Genomic DNA, 27,706 nt, shown 5'->3' with positions numbered 1-27,706 from the left:
CAAAACGTGAAATCAGACAAAAGGAATTCCTGAATGTCCTTTCAATGGATTATCTCGTTTTCCAGGGCCATGTACCTTTTGTCTGATTTACTATCTGTTACTGATTAGGTTTCCTGCAACTCTGTCAGGGTAGATGTGAGCTGAATACCGACAGCAATGCAAATACATTTTGTAGGTAGAGACGGAGATGAGGACATTAATCTGTTCTGCATCTAATTTAATTTAGCAATCTCATTCCACCATTCTTTCTTTCAGTAACTGGAAGACTACAGTGTTTCCTATAGTCCTTTGATTGGCTTTACCATTCTGTTGGTTCATTAATATGTTAATTAAATCGTTGACCGGTCTTCTCTCTTTAAAGTAAACAGAAAAAAACAAGAAAGAAAAAAAGCAGCTGGAGCACCTAGCACAGCCAACAGAAAACACAGACTACAGTGAAAGGAAGAGGCAGTGTTTCCCCACAAACCTTTTGTCTGTCAGAAAGTGACGAAGCGGACGGCTATGAGACCCCCATGGTATCAGCCTCTGTGCACAAAGGAGCGGAGGGAAGGCGACTGGGCTTCTCCGACGGCCCTGAGAACAGGGGAGCCACTCTCTGGCACCCAGTAGTCTAACCTGAGAAGGGTCCGGGGATCAAACTCTCAGGCTGACGGCAGGGACCCTCCCAAGCAATAAGGTTAGCAGTCTGGGCCATTTAAACTCTGGAACTCACAGCACTCTGAGAACTGCGAGGAGGAGGGTCCAAGCAGTGAATAGGGCAATAGAGGCAAAGACCAGAAAAAGCTCAGACAGAAAAAGGAGGGAGCAGAAAAGAAAGGTCTCAGAAAACATGAGGCTCTCCTGTGACAAACCACTGGGTGGCTCAGTCGGTTAAGCGTCTTGTATTTCAGCTCAGGCCATGATCTCTCAGTTCCGGAGTTTGAGCTCCGCATCCCCATCGGGCTCTGTACTGGCAATACGGGGCCTGCTTGGGATTCTGTCTCTCTGCCCCTCCCCTGTTCGTGCTCTCTCTCAAAAATAAACTTTAGGGGCGCTTGGGTGGCTCGGGGGGTTAAGCGTCCGACTTCGGCTCAGGTCACAATCTCAAGGTTCGTGGGTTCGAGCCCCGCGTTGGGCTCCGTGCTGACAGCTCAGAGCCTGAAGCCTCCTTCGGATTCTGTGTCTCCCTCTCTCTCTCTGCCCTTCCCTTGCACTGTCTCTCTCTCTCTCAAAAATAAATAAACCTTAAAATAATTTTTTTTAAATAAACTAAAAAAACCCCCCAAACCAAAACCACCTCCTGAAGACACCAGAAGAGGGAGCTCTGGAGCGATGAAGCCGAACAAGGGCTGCCAGGGCCCACTCCTCCTCCCCTGACCATAGGAGAACTGACTGTACTTAACAAAAGAGCAACAGAAAATCATAAATCCCCTTTAAAGCTATTATAAGAAGGCAGAAAATGTGAAGTAGAATAATTTGTCTATAGCATAAAATCAAAAAGGAGATTATAGAAGCTACGAAAGAACATCAAACTCAAAAATTAGGTGGGTAGAGAACGGAAGATGTGAAATGAGGGGAGAGAACTAAAAAAAAAAAAAAAAGAAAAAAAAGAAAAATTATTTCAGAACAAAAAAAATCAGTCTACTGCATTAAGAGAAAAAGACAAAAAGGAAGACAAGTTTAAAAATAAAAAAGATATATAAAGAGATAAATATTTTGAGACGAAGTAGTAAACATAAAAGATTTTTAAAATCCATGCTAAGTATAAAGGGCAGGGAGGGAAGACAAAACAGTGGAATAGAAAAAAAATGACAAAAATGGTAAGAAAAGATGTTCCTAAAATAAAAGAGGACTCAAAAGTATATATTTAGTGAAACTTTTCAACAGTGGCACTTTATGCAGAAAACAATGGAGTGAAATATTTGCTTATCCAAGGAAGAAAACGTGAGTCATGGATTTCAATCCATCCGAACTAGCCTTCAAGTACAACGAATGCAAACAAACCGACACGGACATTCAGTAACTCATGTAATCCTGTTCCTATTAACGAGCCCTCTGCATTTACTCACCTCTAGAGCAGGGGTCAGCAAACTCTGTAGAAAGCCAAAGAGCAAATATTTCAGTCTTGGTAGGTCAGATGGTCTCTGTCACTGCCACTCAACCTCTGCCACTGCAGTGTTTTAAAAAGTAGCCATTAACAACATATGTGAATCACTGAGCAGGTCGGATACAGTTTGTGGACCAGAGTTTGCTGACCCCTCTGCTAGGGAATGAGCTTCAGACAATCCACAACCTAGGAAGGCACGGACACAAGGTGCTGAGCACTCGTGCAGATTTACTGCAGAGCTAAAGTCTAAGTAATGGCTATCAGGGTACACGGCACAGTTTGTGATGCCTACGTGCTCTGTTCTTCTAGATACGGTAAAAGTATTTTTAAGAAATGGAGAATGGTGAATGTACTTGGAAAGTAAAATAAGCACTCAATATTTTAAATGTACCAATGTAGAATAAAGAGATACTACTTAATTTTATTAACAGGAGAGAAGGAGAGGAGGGAGGAGAGGTGTTAGTTGATTAGAATATGCTCATAGGAATAAACCAATTTACAAGAGCTAAAAAGGGGAAACTGAAGGCAAAAATAACCAAGAGAACGAAAACATGAACCTTGCTATATAAAGACATATCACAGCAAAAACACACAAGCAAAACAAACAAGGAAATAAAAAAGAACACATGATGAAAGACAGCATGCTGTTTAGCCAGAAAAGTGAAATATACGGAACATATATGCAATTGCTTATATTTTTAAAAAGTGAAAGAATAAACCATAATATTTGAAAAAGAGAAAAAGGATTTTGTATGAAAGAAAGACGTAGGGTAGAAGATCTAGGAATAGAAACAAGAATCTTGTGGAGCTGACTTTGAAATTCCATACAATTTTATTACATGATTAAGAAGAAAAATTAAGTTAAAAAAACTTTATGTTTTTATTTTATTTTTGACAGAGAGACAGAGTGCGAACAGGGGAGGAGCAGAGAGAGAGAGAGAGAGAGAGAGAGAGAGAGAGAGAGAGAGAATATGAATCTGAAGTAGGCTCCGGGCTCCGAGCTGTCAGCGCAGAGCCCGATGTGGGGCTTGAACTCACGGACTGCGAGATCATGACCTGAGCCGAAGTCGGATGCCCAACTGACTGAGCTACCCAGGCACCCCGAAGAAAAATTAAATTTAAGAAGCAGTTCTTAAAAATTGAAAATAAAAAGGAATAAGTAGGTTTCTGGCATAATTACACATAGAAAAGTCTCAGTTCAACAATTTAAAAACACAGTAATTTGTATATACTTACTATACCTTTTAAGTAAAAATCAAAAAATCTGAAAAATAAAACATAAAATGTTTTCAGTAATTGTCTCATTTATGTAATGCAGTAGTGATTTGCAGTAATGTAGACTACTTTGAACTGTGAGTAAACCAAGTGAGTAATTAATGTCAGTGTCCCTAAGACTGAGATTTTTGGTGTGGCTGAGAGCTCTAGATAGTAATATTGATGCAAATTAGTAAAAATACTTTAGCCTTGAATTTGAAATATCAGTATAAACTCATAATTTATTTCTTTATCTGAAAAAATGACTTATGTTTCCTATCTCCGTGCATTAAAAAGGCACAGAAACAAGAATGAATAAAGCAGCAAGGAGTGTTCAGAATGCCCTGGTTTAAGCCTCTACCGTTTCCTAAGGAAACCAGGGTTTTTAGAAATGACCACTGACACCGGGTATGGAGCAGAAACAACAACAATGACAACAACAACAAGGGGCACCTGGGTGGCTCAGTTGGTTAAGCAAGTATCCAACTTCAGCTCTGGTCATGATCTCATGGTTTATGAGTTCAGCCCCATGTGGGGCTTGGTGCTGACAGCTAGGACCCTGGAGCCTGCTTCAGATTCTGTGTCTCCTTCTCTCTCTGCCCCTCCCCTGCTCACACTCTGTCTCTCTCTCTCTCAAAAATAAACAAACATTAAGAAACAACAACAGCAAAATGTACAAGTGGGCCTGGAATAACTTGTTATCCTGGGAGAAAAGGAGGCTAGGCTTAAGTGACTAGATATGAGGTGAGAGTCATGTCAAAAGGATACAGGAAATCAATACACTGCATTCCTTAAATTTACATTATGCTGTATGTCAATTATATCTTAAAACTGGGGGAAAAGGGGACATAGAAGCCATCCTGAAGCAGCATCCAGTGGCCAAAGATGGGATAATTTAAGCACTGTAAGAGTAGTAACTGAAATAGATCAAAGCACAACAAATGTACAAATATCCATAAGTTCATAGTCATATAAAAAATCATTAATTACGTTTAGAGAATTTTAATGAATAAAACTCATTTCTTTTGAAAACTGGTAAAGGAATCAAGCACTTACCCTCCTTTAGTGTAGGTAAGTACCTCACAGTAACCAAATGGTTGCTGAGGGGAACTTTCTTTTTATGGAAGTGTTCCCATTAATAAAGATGACTGATCAAGGCATGATATCCACTTAGCAACCTTCAATGAATAAATAAATCTAGGCAATGATAATTAACTCATTTTGATAATAGCACAAAATGATTATTATATACCTCTCGAGGGAAGTACGCAGCCCAAATCAATCTCGATCTATCCGTTTAACAGAAATAAAGGAAAGAGAGGGACAAAAGAAATACCAAAGAAATACCATGGAGCTATGAAAAGCTCTACACATCATTTCCTTTTCGACAACAAAAAACTGCAAGAAAGCAAAAAGCTAGAGAGAGAACCTACATATTAAACCCACAGAACCTACCAAGAGACATATAATCACAACGTATAGACTTTATTATGAATTTCAACTCCAGACAAAATGAAATCCAAAACAGAAAAAGGTGTCAGATAAATCAAAGCAGTGTGAGCACCAAATCTGATGATACAGAGAAAATGATACAACCTAAAGGATTTGCTTCAAAATAATCCAGGGGCGAGTAGCCGAGTAGACAGAGAAATGACTGTCATTTGATCATATGATGGTAACTGCTGAAGTTGGGGTAAACAAAAGGAGGATCATGTTTAAGTAGATTTGACCATGGATTTTACTGCGGCAAACTATGAAATACTGTCCTATTTCTGTACGTGGTCTGATTTGAAGCCTACCGGAAAAGGGTTGCCATTTCATCCTTTTTTTTTTCTCTTTGAATACAAGATTTTTAAATGTAACTGAAACTGTTTTGCAAAAAGTCTAACACTTAAAACGCACAATTCTTCCATAAAGACATTACGTATGTTCGCGCCTATGTGTGCGCGCGCGCGCACACACACACACACACACACACACACACACACACACACACGCCTTGCTGGATCTGGTAAAATGTTGATGGGCAGACCTATAAAACACCTTGTCTTTAAAAACAAGTAGCAGCTGCCATCATTAAACATGATGCCAAACATTTAAAAAATCTCACTTAAAAAATGTATAACCTTTACATAACAATCTTTAAAAAAGGTTCTTAAAACTGAGATGATTCTGTAAAATTTGGCAACCGACAAAAATGGACTAAGTAATTCCGGGGATACCAGGTTTGGGGACTTAACTACAGTTTTACATAAAGGGATACACAATTATTTTCAAGTGTGCCCTGGAGGTTAGTTTGTGATAGGTCACACATTGGAAATGCGCAGCCACGTCTGACCTGCAGACGAGCCGTTGGGCTTGCACAGTCTAACACCTAAAGACCCGGAGATTTCACGTAACAATCCGGATTCGACCGTCCTACAAGCAGCACCGGGAGAGAGCACAGGAGCAGGTGGTGCTTCCAGAAGGGCACACTCCTCTTTTTCACCACAGTCCCTACCTTCCCTGTAGGGTAGGTAGGTAGGGCCGGGCCCCTTTACGCAGGTGAGTGGGAGATCACTGGCTGAAGCCCCACAATGTTCTGAGGGAAGCTTTCACCTCATTTTTAAAGAATTTTTTTTTTTTTTTTCAACGTTTATTTTTATTTTTGGGACAGAGAGAGACAGAGCATGAACGGGGGAAGGGCAGAGAGAGAGGGAGACACAGAATCGGAAACAGGCTCTAGGCTCTGAGCCATCAGCCCAGAGCCTGACGCGGGGCTCGAACTCCCGGACCGCGAGATCGTGACCTGGCTGAAGTCGGACGCTTAACCGACTGCGCCACCCAGGCGCCCCTCACCTCATTTTTAACAAAGAAGTGGACACAAAAAAGACAGTATCTGTAAAAGCCAGTATTATTCGGTTTTGCACTTTTTTTTTTTTGCACTTAAAATTATTTTTAAAACGTTAGCATTTGTTATTCTTACAGCATAAGAAGAAACACTATCTGCATATTTTTAAATACTTTATAATTTTTTTAAAGTGTTTTTAAATTTTTAAATTCTTTCAGGGCAGTAAGGCTTACCTTCAGATCAAGGCTGTTAAGGCTTATGACATCATCATCTTTCTCTCTCCGCTTTCTTTTCTGTATGAAAAAAAAGATTTCATTCTTATACAGAAGGAATGCATGTTACTTCATTAAACAGACTCCATAAAACCGGAAAAATCACGTTAAAAAGTGAAGCTGTACTCATAAGGAAATTATTTCATGAGGGATGCCAAATCACTTCTAGCATATATACTGTTTAAATAGCCCCCTTGACTGAATCATCTCATGCTGCGAATTTCCATTCCATTAAAAACCCTTAGGTAAAGTTTTTTCAGAACAGAACTCTTATGTAAGTCGAGGGCTGCCTGTACTTGTTAGAGAAAAAGTAAAATATGTTTTAAACACAAAGGCACCAATTTTTTAAAAAAAGGAACACATATTATTTATCCTATAGAGGGAGGAGGGTCTTCACTAGGAAAAAAAATACCCTTTTCTCATGGCCCAAAGTAATGAAGACTTGTTGCCTGAAGCAGGATTTATAAGCTAAGACCAACACGCTCCTAGTTATTAGTCGTTGTCCTCACTCGGCCTGCTGGTGCCTGTAGCGGCAAAACTGTGCACAACCTTTAATTTCTGTCTTCTCTCACTATTGAACAATGCCTCAGTAACACATCACCCACCCACACCTCAAAATAACTTTTCAGATCACCAGTGACACAGCCTAGCTCTTGGAATTCTCAAAACTGACCGGCCAGGGCTCCCTTCCAGGACCTGGCTCCACCCCAAGGAGAAACTGGGGGGAACGGAATCAAAATCGAGCAGGATAGGGACAACAGGACAAAGGAAAGATAAAGTCCAGATGGAGGTGGGGAAAACTGATGGAGCCTGGAAATCTCAGAAGGCACCACAAAAACAAGAAGAAAGTGGGCTCTGTGAAGTCAGAAAAGTTATCTGAACCAAGCCTCTTTGTAAGTTTTCAGAAAAACTAAATCCACATTAAAATGAACAGAAAATTCTGAGTCAAATCCTACACAAAGTAACTCCAAGAAAAAAGAAAAGGGCAAGAATAACATCCCTACAGGGAATGAAAACACCTCAGAAGGAAATGCGCAAAAAAGCAGAGCAAAACTATGACATACTATTCCAAATTTAGCTAAAAGACATTAAGAAAATGGAAGAAGACATGAGAGAACAATATATATAAATCAGGATTGGGAAACACTAAAAAAAATGAAGGGACAAGAAATCTTAATTGATCCTAAGGTCATATCTAGAAGATCTGGAAAAACTGTGAATATGATCCTAATTTTGAAAAGCAAAGTAAGCAAAAATCCTGCATGTGTGTATCTATATGTGAGGCTGTGTGTGTTTGTAAATAATTGTATGAGCAAAAAAAAATTTTTAAAAAGGGGGCTCCTGGGTGGCTCAGCTGCTTGAACGTCCAACTCTCGATTTCGGCTCAGGTCATGATCTCACAGTTGGTGGGTTCGAGCCCCATGTCGGGTTCTATGCTGACAGTGTGGAGCCTGCTTGAAATTCTTCTCTCTCTCTGCCCCTCCCTCTATCTCTCAAAATAAATAAGTAAACTTTAAAACAAAAATAATCATATCAGCAACACAAAGGGACTGTATAAGGTATCGCTGACTCGGCTTAGAGTGGAGGTGCTGGGGTGGAAGGACTGACGGGAGAGGAAGGACAGGAGCAGGAAACTGCCAGGCAAAAAGAAGTATACTGAGGGAAAACTCTCATACATGACTGTACTTATGCATTTATATAAAACCATATACATGTGTTAGCATATGTATAAAGAAATTTAACAGATTTTAAAACGTTCTACTGTGTTTTCTTTCAAATATTTTGAAGTTGAGCTTTTCACATGGATATATTCCATCCACCTGGAATTTGTGGGTACCCGGTATGAAGTGGCACAGCCAGCTGCCTCTCCCCCACTACCACGTGCCGTAAGCACGGCTCCTCGGTCAGCTCTCACCTGCACGCCACGTCCCGGGCTCTCTTTCTCACTGCAGGTCTACCCACTACACCCGCACCCACATCACGTGCCCGTAGGTACCGTACCTGTGGAGGAAGTCTAAACAGCCCACACGAAGGAAGACATTCCCCGACTTTCACATGCTGTTCTGGGCCTTTGACTTTTCTTCCTGAATTGTAGAACGGGAGCTCTAACACTCGAGTGGGTTTTCTATCAGAACTGCACTGAATTTGTAAATATGAGGTGTCCTGACATTTTAATCTTATTGAGTCTCTCCTTGCTTGACTATCTCTCCATTTAATTTGGTGTCTATGTTCTTTATTAATGCTTTCCAATTTTTCCCATAAAAATCTCACAGATCTTTTCATAGATTTATTCAATTTTAAAAACTGCTTTTGTTTCAATAGGAGCATCTTTATAAATTACATTTAATTGAATATTGCAAGTGTATATACCTTCTGTTGAATTCTTTTTATAAATTGTATAGCCAGTAATCTTGCTTGAACTCTTATTAGTTCTAACAGCTGCTATTAATATTCTCTTGGATATTCTGTGTAGACGGTCATAGTGTCCCTAAGTAAAGACATCCTACTGTCTCTCTTGGATATTCTATGTAAACAGTCATCTTGTCCCTAAGTAATGACATCCTTGTGTCTCCTCCTTTCTAACGTGAGCAGCACTTGTTCTCCTGCCTTACTGTCATTTTTGCAAAATCAAGTTTGGAGATATTTCTCTACTAAAGTTTTTCTGTTTGAGTTTAGACTTGTCATCTCGTAAGGGAAAGAAACCAAGATGAAAAAAGTTTCAGGGACAATATAGAATTGTATTAAAGTCAGGAAACTCTTGCTATGAATGCTTTACTGACCAACAATACACGTAATTTGTATAAGAGTACAGAAATCTTAAAAGAAGTCCCCAACAGAAATATAAATTAAATACAAAAGAACAGAATACAAATGAATATGTATTGCCGAACCCAACAGCACACGATCAAGTAAAGCTTTGCAAACTAGAAACAGAATGATTTTTGCTATTTCCCCCAAATAAGGAAACATAAAAATCATGCTCTATTTGTACATGTTATTTATAGAATTATAAGGTAATGAATTTTTAATTATAAAAAATCAATTTTCTGGTGTGAGTTTGCACAGTTAGATGCCTCTGTAAATCTCATTCTGAAAATAATGAAACAGTCCCTCTATACTAGGATGATTAATAACAGAAAATAATTCATTCATCCTATATACTATCTGCAATCATTTTTATACTTTTCAACCAAGAAAAAAAGCTGTAAGACTATGTACATAAAAACAACTTCATGTTTCATAATATATTCTCTTAATTTTCACACTGGTAGGACTAAGAGGAAGGACTGCATAAGGCTAAAAATAAATAGATCTGGTACTTTTCAAGATATATTTTGTATTTAATTGAAATAAATTTTTACCTTGTTAGCAGAAAAGAATTACATCAGGCCACCAAAGATGTAACTTTGTAACAGTTACATTTACATACATTTACATACAAAGATGTAACAAAGATGTAACAGTAACTCTAGACCTCAAGATACTCAGATAAGTACAGACAAGTGAAGGGGTACACCAGACTGAAAGACAACCTAAGAATTAATCCTATCAGTGTCTTAAAATAAAAAACCTAGTTTGCTACTCACCAAAGTGAAGTCCCAATGGGGGCCAGGTGTTAAAAATGTGAAGGAGCTACCTCTCCGAAGGGAATGTCTGTAAAAAGGAAATTCAAGCAATAAATAAATTGAGAGTAACTTCAGTAACATAAAGCAGTAGACACATAAAAAGCTACCTTTTTCATAGGTTCAAAATTGTTTAAAGCAGCTTTATTAATCAGTCAATTGTAAAAATAAAAATGAGGGAATGCAAAAAAAAATCGGGATGTAAGTTCTGGTCACTTTTAGAATCTTTATAAAAGTGAAAGGGCCTTGGTAAAATTAATAGACAAATTAAAAATAATTCACCAAACCAAGCAGGGTTATTTTAGAAACATATACATGATTCAGTAGTAAGTAATCTACTTATACAGCATATTAAACTAATAGGATAAATGAGAAGCAATAAATGATGCAAAAATTGTCTAATAAAATTCAACATGCACACCTAATATCTTAAGAACAAGAATAAAAGGATGCTCAACATAATAAATAAAACCCAAATGCAATTAATTTGCATTTGTTTACATCTCTTCCATGTACTGATTTTTTTTGAAAAATTATGGTTTAATTAACCAAAGGGGGGAAAAAAGAGAACTCTGAATAACTACATTCAAGACAAAGATCTCAAGCAAGATTAAAATTTGACTAGGATTTTGTCTGTTACTATTAAGTGACAGATTTTTCTTCTGTGTTATTTTTCCATTCAATGTAAGGAATTAAGTAAGAAAATCCTTATAACAAAAGCTGTCTTCACCATTATAAAATATAAACCTCTATGTTTGTGAAACGTGTAGAAAATCACAAAACATACCTCGCACAGGAAATACAGCTTATAAACTATACTTACCATTAACCACTTCAGATGTAAATATATATAAAATAGGTTTTCCCTCATACCGAAATAAATGAAAATTAAAGGAGAAAAGCAAAGAGTCTTTATTTAGAGCTTGCTAGAGGCGAGGGAGGCCCCCACCATCACTGACCCAAAGGCAGACCCAAAGGCAGGCGAGAGTGGGAAGTCTTCACGGTGGAGAAAAGGGAAGGCTTCAGGTGTGCCCAGATGGGACGCTATGGGCCCGGAAGCTGAGGTGAGTGCGCTTCCTCTGCGATTGCCTGGGAATGCACATTGGGCTTGTTCTGATTGGTTCAAAATTGGAAGGAGAAAAATTAGGGAATCTGACAGTTACTGATGAAGCCTGGCCACTGTGGGTTGACTGTTACAAAGTTATTGCTCAGCTTTCCGGATTCTAAGGCCATTCTCCATTTGTATATTCATTCCACTTCTCACCCTTGATCCTCACGGTCTTTGTTCACTATAAGTTACAGAAATACCACAGATGGCTACTACGCCCACAAGAATTTGCAAGCTTAAATCAAATACAAGGGCTTTGGTAGTTTTCTAAGCTAAATATGAAGCAGAAGTTTGTATTTTGACAAGGAACACAAGGGAAAATGGCTACAGGGAGAAAGAGGATATCAAAAAGGCTTCACAGAAGAATCGACACTTGAGTAATACTAAAGCTGAATCTGAGAAACAGCAATTAGCAAAGCATACAAGAGCTTTTTGGGGCTTTTTGGGCAAAGGGAACAGCACACGTTAAGGGGGAGTGAAACGAATTATATTGGAGAAACTGTAGGTACAATAGTTCCTTATGTTTGCGTATCAAAAGAAATAAGGAAGGGCCTTCCGGAACAACCCTTAAAGAGAATGGACTTGATCTTGAATACGTAAGGTGGCAGCTGTCAGCTATGGAATTCTAAGTAACAAGAAGGATGAACTGGAAGAACGCAAGACTGGTCAGAAAGACCAGTTAGGAGGAAGCTCCACTACTGCTTCCAATAGATGGTAAGGGGCTAACGCAATAGCAGCGAAGTTAGAAGCAGATTAGAAAGAGGGTTCAATGACGAAACCGGTAGACTGTTCCTCTTCCTCCCTATGCCGGTTCAGTTCAGTGTCTACCAAGGTTGCTGACATTGGAAAAATACAATTCCACTAATAATAATTAGAAATAGATGCTGAAAGATGTTAAGGCATTTAAAGCAAATATTTCCTAAAAATTGTTTGTGAAAGATTAAAACACAGTAAGCCTTTTATTACTCTTAAAGCTGTTGTTGTTGTTTGTTTTTTTTTTTTTCTGACAGCCTCTTTAGAGGAGCTAGATAACTTAAGAACTAGTTTTCCTTGTCACTGCAGAAAAAGTAACAATGAAGACAATGGTATGATTCTTGATAAACCACTAGAAGAGGTACCATATTTAGGTTAAACCAACTGACATCTGAAATAATTATAATCCATACGACTAAACAAGTCGTACAGGTTTATAAGGTTTTATAAGGTTTCATAGGGAAAAACGGGACCTTCATACCATATGTATGCATTGATCACACTTTCTAAAAACACTGCTCTCAGTTCTGTCAGATACTACGTGGTTCGTGAGATCATCAGTGGGGGACTGTGCTGAGAAGCAGCAATTAGGATTTCTCAGAAGATTATTTTTAATCAAATGCAAATATTCATTACAAAGTAGTAATCACGGTGGCACTTAAAATATTCAGTAAGTACTTCCTTAAGACAAGTGTTGAGGAGAGCACAAAACCAAAGTTGCTCATTTCTCTAGAATCAACCAAACTGACCCCAGAATGAATTTGATGTTTGAAAGCTGGAAAGAAAAATAGCTCTTAGGAATTTTAAATAGGTCAACTGGAAAAATACTTCTTCCAATCATACGGCAAGATTCTTTCCAGTACAAGCTGTAATCAGTTTTACAGTAATGCTATTTTTTCCCAAGTCAATAACAAGCACCTATTTGTTTTGAATACTCATGGAAAAAAAGAACCCAATAAAGAAATTGTGCCCAGAAATCATGTAAGCCAGTGCCAACTTTTAAAAATCTTGGAAAGACATGCAGTCATCTTTCACAGGGGTCAGACTCCAAATGTAATAGCTATTTTAGATCCTTGTGGGAAAAAATGTTTGATTTCATGAAACAAAAAGGTTATAAGTGGCCTTTTCAGAAAATACTAAGTACAGTCCATTTGAAAAGGTACTAACAGCTGAAATGAGAACTCCATCTTCTTAGTAATGTGTGTCCGATCCCTTTTCTAAACATCCAAACAATTACAGTGCTTAAAACGTAAAATAAACATGAAGGAACAAGCTTGGTGTATTAAACCATGTTTTCTATTAATCCCATTGGGATTATTCCTTGGCCTCTAACATCCGTACTTCCTTTCCTACCTTTTGGTGTGGTTGTGAACAATATAAATTATTTTTACACTGAACTAGTTTTGGTCTAAACAAAACATAACTACAATTATAAAGTTGATGTTCAAAAAGAGAAAAAGTTCCTTAATTCACTCTTAAACCAAATTGTGTTTTCAAAGATTATGATTTGTGTCATTGTCCTCCTCTATCATGGCACGTAATTAAGAGCTAAGTTGAATTATAAGGAGTGGAAAGGTAGCTCAATGAACATTTTCATAAAATGTACCGGACAACATAAGTGAGATAATTCTTCCAATTAAAGGGGAAAACCACAAAAATGTAAAGATACTGGTTTATTTATAATAAGGTAGATATTTAGGGGTTTACAATGGAAACAACCAAAATGAGTTAGCAAAGTAATGTTTTTAAAAAGCTAGCAAAATAGAAGGACTCAAGATAGGAATATAGCCGACTAGGTCACTGACATTAGCAATAAGACTTGAGGCCTGGGGCACCTAAAATATGAAAACGTGTAACTGAAAACTGTTTGTGATGCCCCCGAAGCTGCTACGGAATATTAGCCCCCATGTGGTAGGTAAAACAAGAAAAGAATGCAGCAGTTCTGAAGGACATTGGTCCCACACACAGCAGTGCAACGTCGGTAAATGACTCAGCCTAGTTACAGACTACTTACAAACTCCTGAAATTTAAAATTTGAATCTATTAATGAATGCCAAGGGTACCATGGATGTAGAAAGAATGATGAAAACTATTCTCTGTAGTTAACATTTGTTGATGTTTGGGATGCTGAACTACTCAAGTTCTCAATTTCTTGGCAAATTGGGCAAGACATAATGACAGATATTAAAACAATTCATTTATTTGGGTCAATGATCTGATGTACTGGACTGTTTGGACTGCTTCGCATCTTCACTATTAGGAAATGATCTCTTTCGCTTCATAAAGGTGCTGCAGGAGCTGAAACTTAAGCAGACTATATCCCTTACCCTACTGGGGTTTTCTCAACTTTGTTACCTGTTGAGCCCCAAATAATAGATACACCTTGGATCCTCTCTAGTCTAGAACAACACTGAGCATCTAGAAGCCAGCACACACACATCCAGGTATCAAAACGTCCTACCCCAATACTCAAACTATCACATAGTGTCTTTAAAAGATTCAATTCCAATATCCTTATCAGGTTGCCTTGCCCATAGCAGGGAATTCAGGGGAGAGGGCACAGGGGATAACAGCGGCAAGTAACGGTGAGGGAAGAGAACAATCTCTAAAAGCATACATATTTAGAAATCTAGAACTTTGGAAAACAGTTTGGCAATTTCTTAAAAAGTTAAACACAGGGGCACTTGGGTGGCTCAGTCAGTTCAGCGTCCAACTTCAGCTCAGGTCATGATCTCACAGTTCGTGAGTTCCAGCCCCACGTCGGGCTCTGTGCTGACAGCGCGGAGCCTGGAGCCTGCTTCAGATTCTGTGTGTCTCTCTCTCTCTGCCCCTCCCCTGCTCACACTCTGTCTCTCTCTGCCTCTTAAAAATAAACGTAAAACATTTTTTAAGAAAAAAAGTGGTCATTTGATGTGGGAGCAAATAGCCTTAGGAGCTATTGTGGGTATCCTTCTATTTTTAGCAACTACATAAACAGTAATAATGACAATCCTAGATTATAAAGAACTGGCTCAACTACTTGTTTATATGTCCTAATTTAGTTTAAAACATGTTTGGAAAAACAGTCTATCCAAAAAGTTAAATCTCCTTAAAGGGAGCAGGAATCCTTAGATCTGAGTTTGTACAATGGCTAGCCTGGCTTAAGAGTGTACCTTTAGCCCTGGATATCATTCTACAAATTCATCAATTTTACTGGACAGACACAATTTAAAGAGTAAGTCCCATCACTACTGGCAGATCATAGGCATGGTATTATCTTTCTACCAATGGAGAGCATGACTTCACATCTGTTAAAAGGAAAATGTTATAAAATCCTTAAAAGGATCATATGGATTTACATTCCTGCCATACAAGTGATGTACAGTGTTCAGTAGATTCTCCCAAGGCCCCAAAGAGCAGCAATAGAATTATTTAAATGTTATTTATATCCAATAATTGTAGTATTTGCAAAGAAGAGCTCCTTAAACGTGGTTACATGAGTGATAGTAATTATTTTGTTGGTTGATGTTACTAATACGTCTCTTCAGAGATATTCTGTGGAGGAAGCATGAGAAACAACATTAAATTAGGAGTTAGCAAATACAGGACAAACTTTTTCCAGTATCTAGCTGTGAAATTTCACAGAGCTTCACACGTCTCATGGATAAAAGAAGTTGTGCTAAATGCTAAGGCTCTCTCTTTCAGTACTAAAATGGGAGTCAGTTTTGTTTGTTTGCTTGCTTGCTTGTTTGTTTTGATAACAGCAGCAAGAAATTTACTGAATGCTTATTATGTACATATAAACATAGAAGTTTATATGAGTTCTGTGCATTGACTCAATCCTTAGAGCAACTCTGTAAGGCAGGTCCTATTTCTACTTCCACTTTACAGATGAAGAGGCCGATGGCATGTATCGATGAAACGGGCCAAGGCCTCCAAGTGGTCAGCGACAGAACCAGGATTTACCTCCAGTTAGTCCAGCTCTACCACGCCGTGAAAAACCATACTACACCGCCCCTACAAGAGCTGACAACAGAGCTAACTGCTAAATACTCTTTGATACACAGTAAATAAGTGATAGTTCTGGTGTTTCCTGCAAAAAATACAAATAATCATACCTAATATTCTTGGAATACTTGCTAGGTCTAGGTATGTTCTAATGCTTGACATGAATTATGTCATAGGATTTTCACAACCTTATGAGACAGATACTATGAAGTAAGATTTAAAGAGATTAAGTTCTCAAGAGCCGGGGTCTGAACCCAGGAAAAAGCCTTACTATAAAGCCTAAACTCTTTAAAAACTAAAATTTTATTTGGTTGTGGGCCTCAGTCTAAAAGAATGTACATTCCCAGAGGAAACAATGAATTGAATCAAAGGTGAAGCCAGAACAGACTCAGCGTCAGGGAAACTAGATCAAGAAAGCAGGCCGTCTTCCAAGCTCTGAATCCTATGGGAGGGCCCAGGGCTGTCCGCGCACAAGACCCCTTTCCTACTACCCAGAGCAAAGAGAGGATGTAAGGGGAGGAAGGATTTGAGAGGCCCGCTGTAAAACCTGCACAGAAGCTTATACCCTACTGGATTCCAGCTGTTTCTACTCTTTCTTCCTCCTAATCATCTCTCCCCTGCCATGGCCTATAGCAGTCATCACACACATGATATGTTCCCCCAGAAGTGATATTTAGCAGGGGCAAATCATCTTCATGATCCTTTATTTAACGCGGCACAGACTTAAAACCAGCAGCCGTCCATTTCTCCTAGGTTCTGTGCATCCTAGCCATTTGTATCGCCCAGGGCATCCTCTAACCTACCTGCTTCTTGGTTGGTGGGCTACCATTAATAATTAGCAATAGGTGTGGCTGGAAATGAGCTCCAGGCCTGTGGGCTGATTAAAGGTGGGTCCCGTCAACAGCAGTGTTCACCCATGTGTACATGTGTGCCAACACAGGCACACGCACACTCACCCCCACCCCCAACCCGTGGTGACGAGTTTCACTTTAAATTCCTGACCACACATTTCATGTAGGTCTTTACTCTGCCCAGCACTTACATTTCCCTTGTCACTTCCTCTCCTACTCTTGGAAAGAGCTACTTCAAACCTTTCCCTCTTCACTCTTCCAATACTACTCCCTCCTTACCCCCATCTCACTTTCAGCTTACGACTCTGACTCTGCATCGTATAATATTATATCCTGCACACTTACACTGTGCAATTTACCAACATCCCATAAACTTTTCCTTCTCTTTTGTTACAATGTATAAGCTGTATTAACTAATTCCAAACCCTCCATTTATACACTGGGTTATATCTGCTCTTCTCTACTCTGAAAAGCAGCCAGAGACAAAACACATCCATTTCAAAAAAACAACAATTAATTACGAAATGTAAATAGGTACAATGTAACAATCTGAAGATAAAAATTGCCAGAGGAAGATCCTTTCTGAATAAGAGAACATAGGCAGTGTAATGATGTTGTCTTGAGGAAAAGCAGTAGTGTAATTAATGGATTTGTGAATTGAATTAGCTATTCATTTTCAGAGAGCAATATTTTTACTTGAGGGACCCACTAACAGATAAACTACCATCATTTGGACTTGGGTATTTTGCAGGCATTAACTCTACAATGAAGTATTGCTGCTAATGATAAAAAGTTGTGCTTTCAAATGAAAATTAGAATTTTTGAAAACTGTATCCATCGTTGTGAACATGACATCTCAACCCTTAAAAGCTTTTCAGGTGAGACCAGTGATTATATAAATGACTATGACTTTTTGATAGCATGTGACAATATGTCAGTATGTATCAACCTTTGGAAGATCTGCTTAACTCAGTACACCAGGATTTTCCAAACGACAAACACATAATGTCTCAAAATCATGGCTGAGTAAACAGATCTAAAGACAGTGGATTTTAATGTAAGAGAATGAAAAGTTCATTGATACAATTTCAGATTCAAACTGCAGCCAAACATTAAGACACTGCCACTTGTCAAGTTTTGGTGTATTATCAAAGAAGAATACCCATAACTGTCTGAAAAGGCTATTAAAGGATTTGTGCATTTTTGAACTAAAAACCTGTGTCAGGGCAGATTTTCTTTATATACTCATATACTTCATTCTCTATATACTTCATCTTTATATATTGCAAGCAGCAGATATAAGAATCCTGCTCTTTTGTTAAGCTTGATACTAGAAATTTATGAAACTTATAAAAAAACTCGACACTTCTCACTAATATTGTTTTTGAAACTCTTTCCTTTAAAAAATATGTTGTTTATGCAAACATAATGGGTCTGTTTTAAAACATTTAACAAAGTAATAATTTTTAATAAATATAATCCACATCAACAAAAGCTCTCTGGTATCAATAATTTTAAAGAAAGTACAGAAGTCCTAATGCCACCAGAATGAGAATGGCTGTCCTAGAAAAAACCTGCACAGGTACAGAAAGGAAATGCATACCCGAAAAAGAAACATGTATCTTATATGAGATAACACATAAAAAAACCTCTGTCTGAATTATGGAAAGAGACTTAAAACGATTATAGTTAATGATATTTCATTGTGTAAAAGTATCATAATGTATTTAATTTCCTATCACTCTTTTTCTCAATTTTTTACCATAAAGATGTGTTGTGACGTACTTTTTTACACATACACCCACATATACGGTACAATAACTTTAAGATAAATTCCTGTATGTATAATTCTCGGTTTAAATATATGCACTATTAAAGTTTTGTTGTATCTGCTGAATTTCTTGTCCAACATACATGTAATGGGAGTACCAGGAGGAGAAAGGAGCAGAAAAAATATTTGAAGAAATGACTGAAAACTTCTCAAATTTACTGAAAAACAATAACCTACACATCCAGAAAACGCAGTGAACTCCAAGAAAGATACATTCAAAGAGACCCACAGATAAAATCACAATAAAAATGGTCAAACATAGGAGAAAATCTTGAAAGGAGCAAGAGAAAAATGACTTGCTATTTACAAGGGAATCCCAGCAAGATTAATGGCTGACCTATCAGCAGAAACCATAGAAACCAGAAAGCAGTGAGACGTCATATTCAAAGTGCTCAAAGAGAAAGACTATCAACAAAGAATCCCAATTCCATCAAAACTAGCTTTCAAATATGAAGGTTAAATTAAGACATTATCTAGATAAAAACTGAGAAAATTTGTTGTCTGTAGACCTGTCTTACATACTAAAAGGAAGTATTCAGGCTAAAAGCAAGTGAGTCTAGATGGTCATTTGAATCTACCCAAAAAGACAAAGAGCACAAATAAAATCAGTCTAAATGAAAAAAAAAAAAAATCAGTAAATAAATTAAAATGCCATTAATTAGAAAACATTCACTTAATGCAAAAGAAAGCAATAAAGGCCAAATAGAGAAACCAAGGTCAGACATAAAACAAAATGCAAAATAGCAGGCATAAATCAAACTATATTAATAGAGAACATTAAATGTGAGTGGAGTAAATCTCCCAATAGTAAGACAGAGATTGTTAGCCTGGATTTAAAAGAAATAAATATAATCCAACTATATACCATTGACTCTTGAACAATGTGGGGGTTAGGAGCACATCATGAACCACCCCCCAATGTGGTCAAAAATCCATGTATAACTTTTGACTCCTGCAAAACTTTACTAATAGCGTTTTGTTGACCAGAAGCCTTAAGTATAACATAAACAGTAGGTCAGCACATATTTTGTATGTTATATGGAGTATATACTGTATTCTTACTATAAAATAAGCTTGGGAAAAGAAAATATTAAGAAAATCATAAGGAAAAGAAAACAGATTTACAATACTGTAAAAAATCCACTTATAATGGGACCCATGCAGCTTAAAACCACATTGTTCAAGGATCAACTGTACCATCCATAGGAGACATACTTTAGCTTTAAAGATACAAATAGCTTGAAAGTAAAAAGAAACTATGCGAACAGCAAACCACAAGCTAGGCTGGTTATATTAATATCAGACAAAATAGAATCTAAAACAAAACAAAAAAACAGTTACCAAAGTTAAGGGAGCCATTTTATAATGATAAAAGGATCGATCCATCAGGGAAGTATAACATTACAAATATATATGCACCTAATAACAAAATAAAATACAGATAGCAAAAACTGACCGAAAAGAAGGGAAAAACAGACAATTCAACAATAGCAGCTTCAATACCTCATCTTCAATAATGGCAGAATAACTAGAAGATCAACAAGGAAATCTAAAACTTGAACAACTCTATAAACCAACTAGATCTAACTGCCATCTCTAGACACTACAGCCAAAAGAATATACATTTTCAAATCCACATGAAAAGCATTCTCCTTGAGAGACTATATTCTAGGGCATAAAATAAAAATATATTTAAAAGGACATAAATAATAAAAATATGTCCTCAACCACAAAATTGGCAATCAACAGCAGGAAAAAAATTGGGAAACTAACAAATATGTGGAAATTAAACAGTGCACTCATAAATAATCAATGGGTCAAAGAAGAAAGCAATGGGAAATCACAAAATAATTCCATATCAATAATAATGCAGACACAAAATATCAAAACTTATAGGATCCAATTAAAGTAGTGCTTAGGGGGGAATTTATAGTTATAAATATCTATATTAGGAAAAAAGTGTCAAATAAATAATTTTCCATCTTAAGACACTGGATAAAGAGGGGCAGAATAAACTTAAAGCAAACAAAGGGACAGAAATAATAAAGGTTAAAGTAGAAATTAATGACACAGAGAAGAGAAAAACAGTAGAAAAAAAAATCAATGAAGCCAAAAGCTGGTCCTTTGGAAAGATCAACAAAATGGACAAATCTCTAGGTAGACAGACCAAGACAATAAGAAGACTCAAATTACTAGAAATGGAAATAAAAGAGGAGGCATTACCACTTATCTTACAAAAATAAAAAGGACTATAAAAGAATATCATGAATAACTGTATGCCAACAAATTAAATAGTGTAAATGAAATGAGCAAATTCTTAAAAGACACAAATTACTGAAAGTGACTTAAGAAGAAGTACATCTAGAACAAGGGAAGAGACTGAATTAGCAATTAAAAAAATTTTTAAAAAATCCGCAAAGAAAAGTCCAGGTCCGGATGGCTTTATCCCTGGATCCTACCAAACATTTAAAGAATTAATACCAATTTTTCACTCACTTTTCCAAAAAACTGCAGGGTTTTTTTCCAAAAAGAGCAGGGAACACCATCCAACTCATGAGACCAGTATTACCTGATACCAAAACCAGACAAAGACAATACAGACCAATATCTCTTGTGAATATAGACATAAAAATCCTCAATATTAGCAAACTAATAAAACAGTACTGAATCCAACAGTATAAAATTATACACCATGACCAAATAGGATTTATACCAGGAAGGCAAAGTTGTTTTAACACCTAAAATCACATCAATACATTAAAAAATAGACCAAAGTGGGGGTTGGGGAGAGAGAAAGAACATTTGACAAAGATCTAAAACCCTTTCAAGATGAAATCACTTAAAAAAACTAGGAGTAGAAGGGAACTTCCTCAGTCTGATAAAGGGCATCTACAAAACCCCACAGCTAACATTTTAGTTAAAGGTGAAAGACTGCATGCTTTGCCCCTGAGATCAGCAACTAGGTAAGGATTTTTCCAGTCTCAGTGATTCTGCTCAACAGTGTACTGGAGGTTACAGTGAGAGCCATTAGGAAAGAGAAAGAATTAAGGTATCCAGGTTGGAAAAAAAGAAATATAACTATTTATATTCGCTGATGACACAACCTTGTATGTAGAAAATCCTAAAGAATTCACCAAGAAACTTTTAGAATGCGTGCAGGAACAGTGCAGGATACAAAATCTACCTACAAAAATCAAGTGTACTTTTATACACTTGAAATTAAGAAACAAATTCCATTTACAATAGCATCCAAAAGAAAATATATTTACAAATAAATTAAGTGGTACAAAAGTTATACTCTGAAAATTATAAAATACTGCAGAAAGAAGTTAAAGATCTAAATAGTTGGGAAAACATTCCTTGTTCATAGACTGGAACACTGAACATTGCTAAAATGGCAATACCCCCCAAAACTGATCTACAGATTCAATGTAATCCCTATCAGAATCTCAGCTGACTTCTTTGCAAAAACTGACAAGCTTGTCCTAAAATTCATATGGAGTTACAAGAGACCCAGAATAGCTGAAACAATCATGAAAAAGGAAGAACAAAGTAGGACTCGTATGTCTTGATTTCAAAACTTACCATAAAGTAATGATAATCAATAAGCTGTGGTGCCGGCAGAAGGATATACACACACGTCAAGGGAATAAAATTGAAAGTCAAAAAATAAACGAAGACACCTACGGTCAACTGGTTTTTCATAAGGTGCCAAGCCCATTTGATGGGGAAAGAACAGTGTTTTCAACAAATGAGGCTGGGACAACCAGACAGCCACAGGAAAAAGAAATAGTACCCCTACGTTACACCATATATAAAAATTAACTCTCACAGATCAAAGACCTAAGTATCAGAACTTAAACTAGAAAACATAGGGGTAAACCTTCACAACCTCAAGTTCAGCAAAGGAATCTTAGATGTGATGCCAAAAGAAAAAGCAACAAATATAGATAAATTGGACTTGATCAAAATTAAAAACTTTCGTTCTTCAAAGGACATCAGGAAACTGAACAGACAACCCCCAGAATAAGAGAAAATATTTACAAATCATATATCTGATAAAGGACTTGAGCCTAGAGTAAAGAACTCTTAAAACTCAATAATGAAAAAAAGGACAAATAACCCAACTAAAAAACGGGCAAAGGATGGGCCACCAAAAATGGCCACATGATTCTGTTCATATGAAATGTCCAAAACAGGGCAATACAGAGACAGACAGTAGATCAGAGCTTGGGATAGAGTGGGGAGGAGTTTGGGGGAGAGGAATACTAACGGAAGGAGATGGGGTTTCTTTTCGATATTAAAATAAAATGTTCTAAAATGGACTATGGTGATGGTTACACATATCTGAATACATAGAAAAACACTGTACACTTTAAATGGGTAAAATTGTATGGTATGTGAACAGTGGTTTTAAAAAACCCAGTAATACTTTCACTTTTCTTGTATGTTGTTTTTCAAATTACTGTAAAGTGACCTTACCTACAGAAAGTTTTATATTTACGTAGGCTTATACATCAGTCTTCTTCCTTATGATTTCTGGATCTGATGTCAGCTTAAATAGTTGTTTCTTGCTCCACTATTAATTGACATTACCCTGTCATATTTTACGTATTCTTGGAAATGTCTTACACCCTTTCTGGAAAATGGAATTTGGATTAGTTACTTCACTCCCTAGTTTTTCTCCAAGGCTCTTCTAACTTCATTCCTATCCTCATGCTGCCTGCACCATCATCCTTTACTCAGACCTCATTTCCACCCTCACACGGAAAAATGGAAGCCTGCTGGGAAGGATCTCAAATTCCTGCTCACAACCTACCCCATTCCCCAAACTTACCTAAAAGTATACCACCCGTAGCTTTTAGCCAGGCTAAATTCTTTACCCTTAATTTGAATTCCATCCTTTTCTGCCTCGTTGGCTAATCATCTCTTTTCTCCTGTCTCTTCCACTTCTCCCTCTACCTACTACCCAAGGATAACAAGTTTATCCCTTAAGAGTCTCCTGCACAAACTGTTGCCTCCCTATTTCTTCAAAGTGTAATCCACACTCAGGATTTCTTGTTTTCCAATCTCATTGCCAGCTATCAGATTCAAACACCCCTCACCTTTCATTTAGGCTACTGCAGACTGACTTCCCACCAGTCACCATCTGTACCTGAGATTTTTAATTTGGTATCCACAGTTGTGGTGAAAGGGACCACAAATTTGAAATTTTACGTGTATCAGCACTTTTCAGAAATAGTTTTTATAAGACTTAAAAGAGTGTTATGACTCCCAAATGCTACTTATTTTTCTCAACGAAGATGCAATGACATTTTAAAATGCAAGTATCACGTCCTTGGCTTGTCTTTCAGTATTTCCCCATCACCTTGGATAAAACCCAAACTCTCATGCATACAAGGCTCCTTCATGATGTGGTTCTTTAGGATAATCTCTCATCACTATCCCTAAATCCTCCCGGTGGTTACACAATTAGCACCTAGTCAGAGCCAGCTAGGCGTGATATCTAGAACTCCTGTTCATTTGCCTCAGGACCTTTCAGCATGCTTCTCTACGTGAACTCACCCATTTACACCTCTCTAACCTGGTCCTTCAAGACTCAGGGGTTGCAACAGGAAATCATTTCTTGTTCTTTTCATAAGTGTTCCTTTTATCTGCATCTGTGGCATCCAGCTAGACCTCTACAGTGACTTTTATCACAATTATTAATTTATCTTTCTTTTCTATAAAATTATAAACTTTTGAGTAAGCATAGTATTTTCCATACCCGTATTTCTAGTGTCTGGCATTCACATGTTTCTTGAAAAATCACACCTCATTCTCTTCTCAACCCATTGCAAACATTGTAAATTTAATATTTTAACTAGTCTATGGAAATGATCTAAGATAATATGCTCTTCCCATTACCAGATTTAATGGTCTTTTTGTTCCTTATCTAACTTAAACTTTCCAATCCTTCCTTATCACTAATATGTGACATAGTATCCCATGTCCTCCTCCTTGAAATCCTTTCTTCACTGGGCCTGAGGGACTGTTCTTGGTTCTTTTCTTACTTCACCAGCTGCCCTCAGTATCCTCTTTACCCTGACCTTTACATGTTGGGAGGCCCTCAAGAGTTAGTCTTGAAATTATTTATTTATATTCGCAATCTAGATGACTTCCCAGTTCCATGATTTCAGGTCTATTTGTTGACAACTCTCAAATTTATATCTGGTTCCATAGGTGGGTTTGCTTTATGAAATGTCACTGAGCTAAATGCTTAACATTTGTGCACTCTTTAACTCAAGAGTTATAGTTCAATAAAAGGTTAAGAAAAAGCAAAAAAGAGAGCAATGAGTAGAATATCAAATCACTGTGTTGTATACCTGAAACAAATATAACACTGTACGTTAATCATACTTCAATTTAAGAAAGAGAAAAAAAAATTGTGATGAACTCTTGCCTTCTCCTGTCAACGCCACAGTTAATCCATCTGCAAATCCTGTCAGCTCTATTTTCTAAAATTTTTTTATTATGTTTCTTTATTTTTGAGAGGCAGAGAGAGACAGAGCGCGAGTGGGACAGCGGCAGAGAGAGAGGGAGACACAGAATCCGAAGCGGGCTCCAGGCTCTGAGCTGTCAGCACAGAGCCCGACACGGGGCTCGAACTCACGAACCGTGAGATCATGACCTGAGCCGAAGTCGGACGCTTAACTGACTGAGCCACCCAGGCGCCCCCCTCAGCTCTATTTTCAAACACATCCCAAATATGAGTATTTTTCATGTCTCCCACTTTGATACGATGTCTCAACTACAATACCCTCTGCTTCTCGGTCCCGGCTTCTCTCGCCACGTAAGTCAGAGTGGTCCTTTTAAAATATAGATCACATCATCTGTTCCTGCTTCCCAACTCACTAATTCAAATTTGAGGTCCCTTCAATGGTAGGTATCCCAGGTGCTGCATGATCTGGCCCCAGCCTCGTCTCTGACCTCCTCCTCTGCGCTTCTTCCCCTGTTTCCTCCACTGGGTCTTGGCTTCTCTGCAGATCCTCAAACACACCAAATGGGATTCTACCGCAAGGCCTTTGCACTTGCTGTCGCTCCCTCCAAATACTCACATGCCTTATTCCTTAATGTCTTCAGATCTCAAATGTCATCATCATGGGAGCTTTTCCTTTTGCTCTTTTGAAAAGAGCAACACTGGGGCGCCTGGGTGGTGCAGTCAGTTAAGGGTGTGGCTCTTGATTTCAGCTCAGGTCATGGTCTCAGGATTCGTGAGTTCAAGACCCCATCAGGCTCTGTGCTGACAGCACGGAGCCTGCTTGGGAATCTCTCTCCCTCTCTCTGCCCCTCCCCTGCCCACTCACTCTCTCTCTCAAAAATAAATCAACAACAACAACAAAAGCAACACTACCCTCTCCTGATCTCTATCCCCTTTACCATGCCTTAATTCTCTTCACAGTACGACCACCTGATACTGTACATATTTGATGATAGTCTTTCTCACCCAATTTAAGCTTCATGAGAGGAGACACTTCATCTATTTTATTCACCAGAATTCCCAGTATCTACAACACCTGGACGTGCCCAACAGTATAAATGAATGAATGCAGAATGAATCTAACACTGCCTCTGTTGGATATTTCCGAAATTCTACGTTCCTTAACTAGTCTTTCCATCTCTCAGGCCGAAATGACTTCTCTTGCTCTTCCAACGCTCCTTAAATAGAGGCTGTACTCACTACCGAGATTTCACGAAGGTGTGAGACCACAAGTACTCTAAACCACAAAACAATAAAAATGTTTCTAGTGAGAAAACCCCTAGGTCTCTGCAGAGGAACTTAGCGATGGGCTTATAGGGGCGTCTGGGTGGCTCAGTTGGAGGAGCCTCGCTGGTTTCGGCTCGGGTCATGATCTTGTGGTTTGTGGGTATGAGCCCCGCGCTGGGCTCTGCCATCACTGTGTCAGAGCCTGCTGGAGGTCCTCTGTCTCCTCCTTTCTGGCCCTATCCCGCGCACCCTGTCTCTCAAAATTAAGTAAATGTCCAAAAAAAAAAAAAAAATTAAAAACAAAACAAAACTCCCAATGGGTTTATAAATGCCTCGTCGATGAAAGCTGTCCTATCTCTCAAACGGGGAGCAGCACCTTCAGGCGTAAGTAGAACGTAAATTACGCAAGGGACTGTGGTCTATCGCAAGCAATGTGAGACGGACCGCAGGGCCTTTTGAAACGACGCGCAGAGGTGGAATTGTTACTTTAAAACCCAGCAAGCAGTTAACACAGACCGAGAGCGCTCGGTGTAGAGGCGCGGCGCACGCCTCTCACGCGCATTCTCGCTACATTTTACAACTTCTGGGAAGTGGGTCCCAGCTGAATCCCCATTTCACAGCTGAGGACGTGGGCCTAGAGACGAAGGGTCCAACAGCCAGAAACCGGCACCTGCCACCTCCAACAGCGGGGCGGGAGGGCAAGGTTTTCAGCACTCCTGTACGCCGCCCCTCTCCCAGACGCAGCCTTCTGAGGCCCTCAAGGGCCGCCCTTGCCAGACACACGACACAGAACGGGGAGCGTGTGACGACAGACAAAGCCAGCGACCATCCGCTGGGACCTGGTCCGCCGGGAGGCTGGAGCCGCCGCGGGCCGTGCCCGGTTCACGGACAGGCGTCCGCAAGGCGTCTCACTTGAACGCTCGCTTTCAGCCCAAGTTTCGCGCCCGTTCCAGGTCGCGCGGCTCCGGTGACGACCCCTCCCCCTTCCCGAGGCCCGCGGGCTCCCGGGCCGTCGGGCTCCGGGTTTGCGTTGAGCACCCGCCCCCGCTGCAGCCCCCGGCCCGCGGAGAGCCCACCTCCTCCGCCGGCCCGCGCCGCCCCCGCCCCCGCCCCCGCCCTGGAGGGAGGGGCGGGGCAGGGGGAAGTGGGCAGCGCGCGCCGGGCCAGAGGAAGGGCAGGAGGGAGGAGGGAGCAGGAGCGAGGTGATGGGGGAGGAGGAGGAGCAGCAACAACAGGAGGAGGACTGCAGCCCGCGCCCCGCCTGAGGACCAGGAGGAGGAAGAGGAGGTGAGTAAAGAGCCCGCGCCCCCGCCAGGGGGAGGAGGAGGAGGGTCAGCAGCGCGCGCCCCGCCTGAGGACCAGGA

At 39.0% G+C, this 27,706-nt stretch overlaps 2 protein-coding genes across 4 annotated transcripts in view; one reads left to right on the top strand and one right to left on the bottom strand.

The window, feature by feature from the left end:
- The window catches only part of NET1 (neuroepithelial cell transforming 1), a 59,530-nt gene that overhangs the window by 31,447 nt on the left and 377 nt on the right, over positions 1-27,706 (bottom strand). Inside the window, exons 2-3 of the mRNA XM_023256290.2 lie at positions 10,030-10,096; positions 6,404-6,463 (exon numbers count right to left, since the gene is read on the bottom strand). Of these exons, the coding sequence (XP_023112058.1) occupies positions 6,404-6,463; positions 10,030-10,096 (127 nt within the window). The remainder of the gene's footprint in view (positions 1-6,403; positions 6,464-10,029; positions 10,097-27,706) is intronic.
- The window catches only part of AKR1C3 (aldo-keto reductase family 1, member C3 (3-alpha hydroxysteroid dehydrogenase, type II)), a 133,672-nt gene continuing 133,473 nt past the window's right edge, over positions 27,508-27,706 (top strand). For 2 of the 3 annotated variants that reach the window (XM_023256288.2, XM_023256287.2), the window contains exon 1: positions 27,511-27,629. The gene's annotated coding sequence lies outside the window, so the exon portion shown is untranslated. Of the gene's footprint in view, positions 27,630-27,706 lie in introns of all 3 variants that reach the window. The other variant, XM_045060821.1, reaches the window with a different exon arrangement.

Source organism: Felis catus, chromosome B4 (assembly GCF_018350175.1).
Source record: "Felis catus isolate Fca126 chromosome B4, F.catus_Fca126_mat1.0, whole genome shotgun sequence".
In the NCBI taxonomy this organism is placed as follows: Eukaryota; Metazoa; Chordata; class Mammalia; order Carnivora; family Felidae; genus Felis; species Felis catus.
Note: the sequence above shows the minus strand (reverse complement) of the source record. Positions and strands in the feature narration are given on the sequence as shown.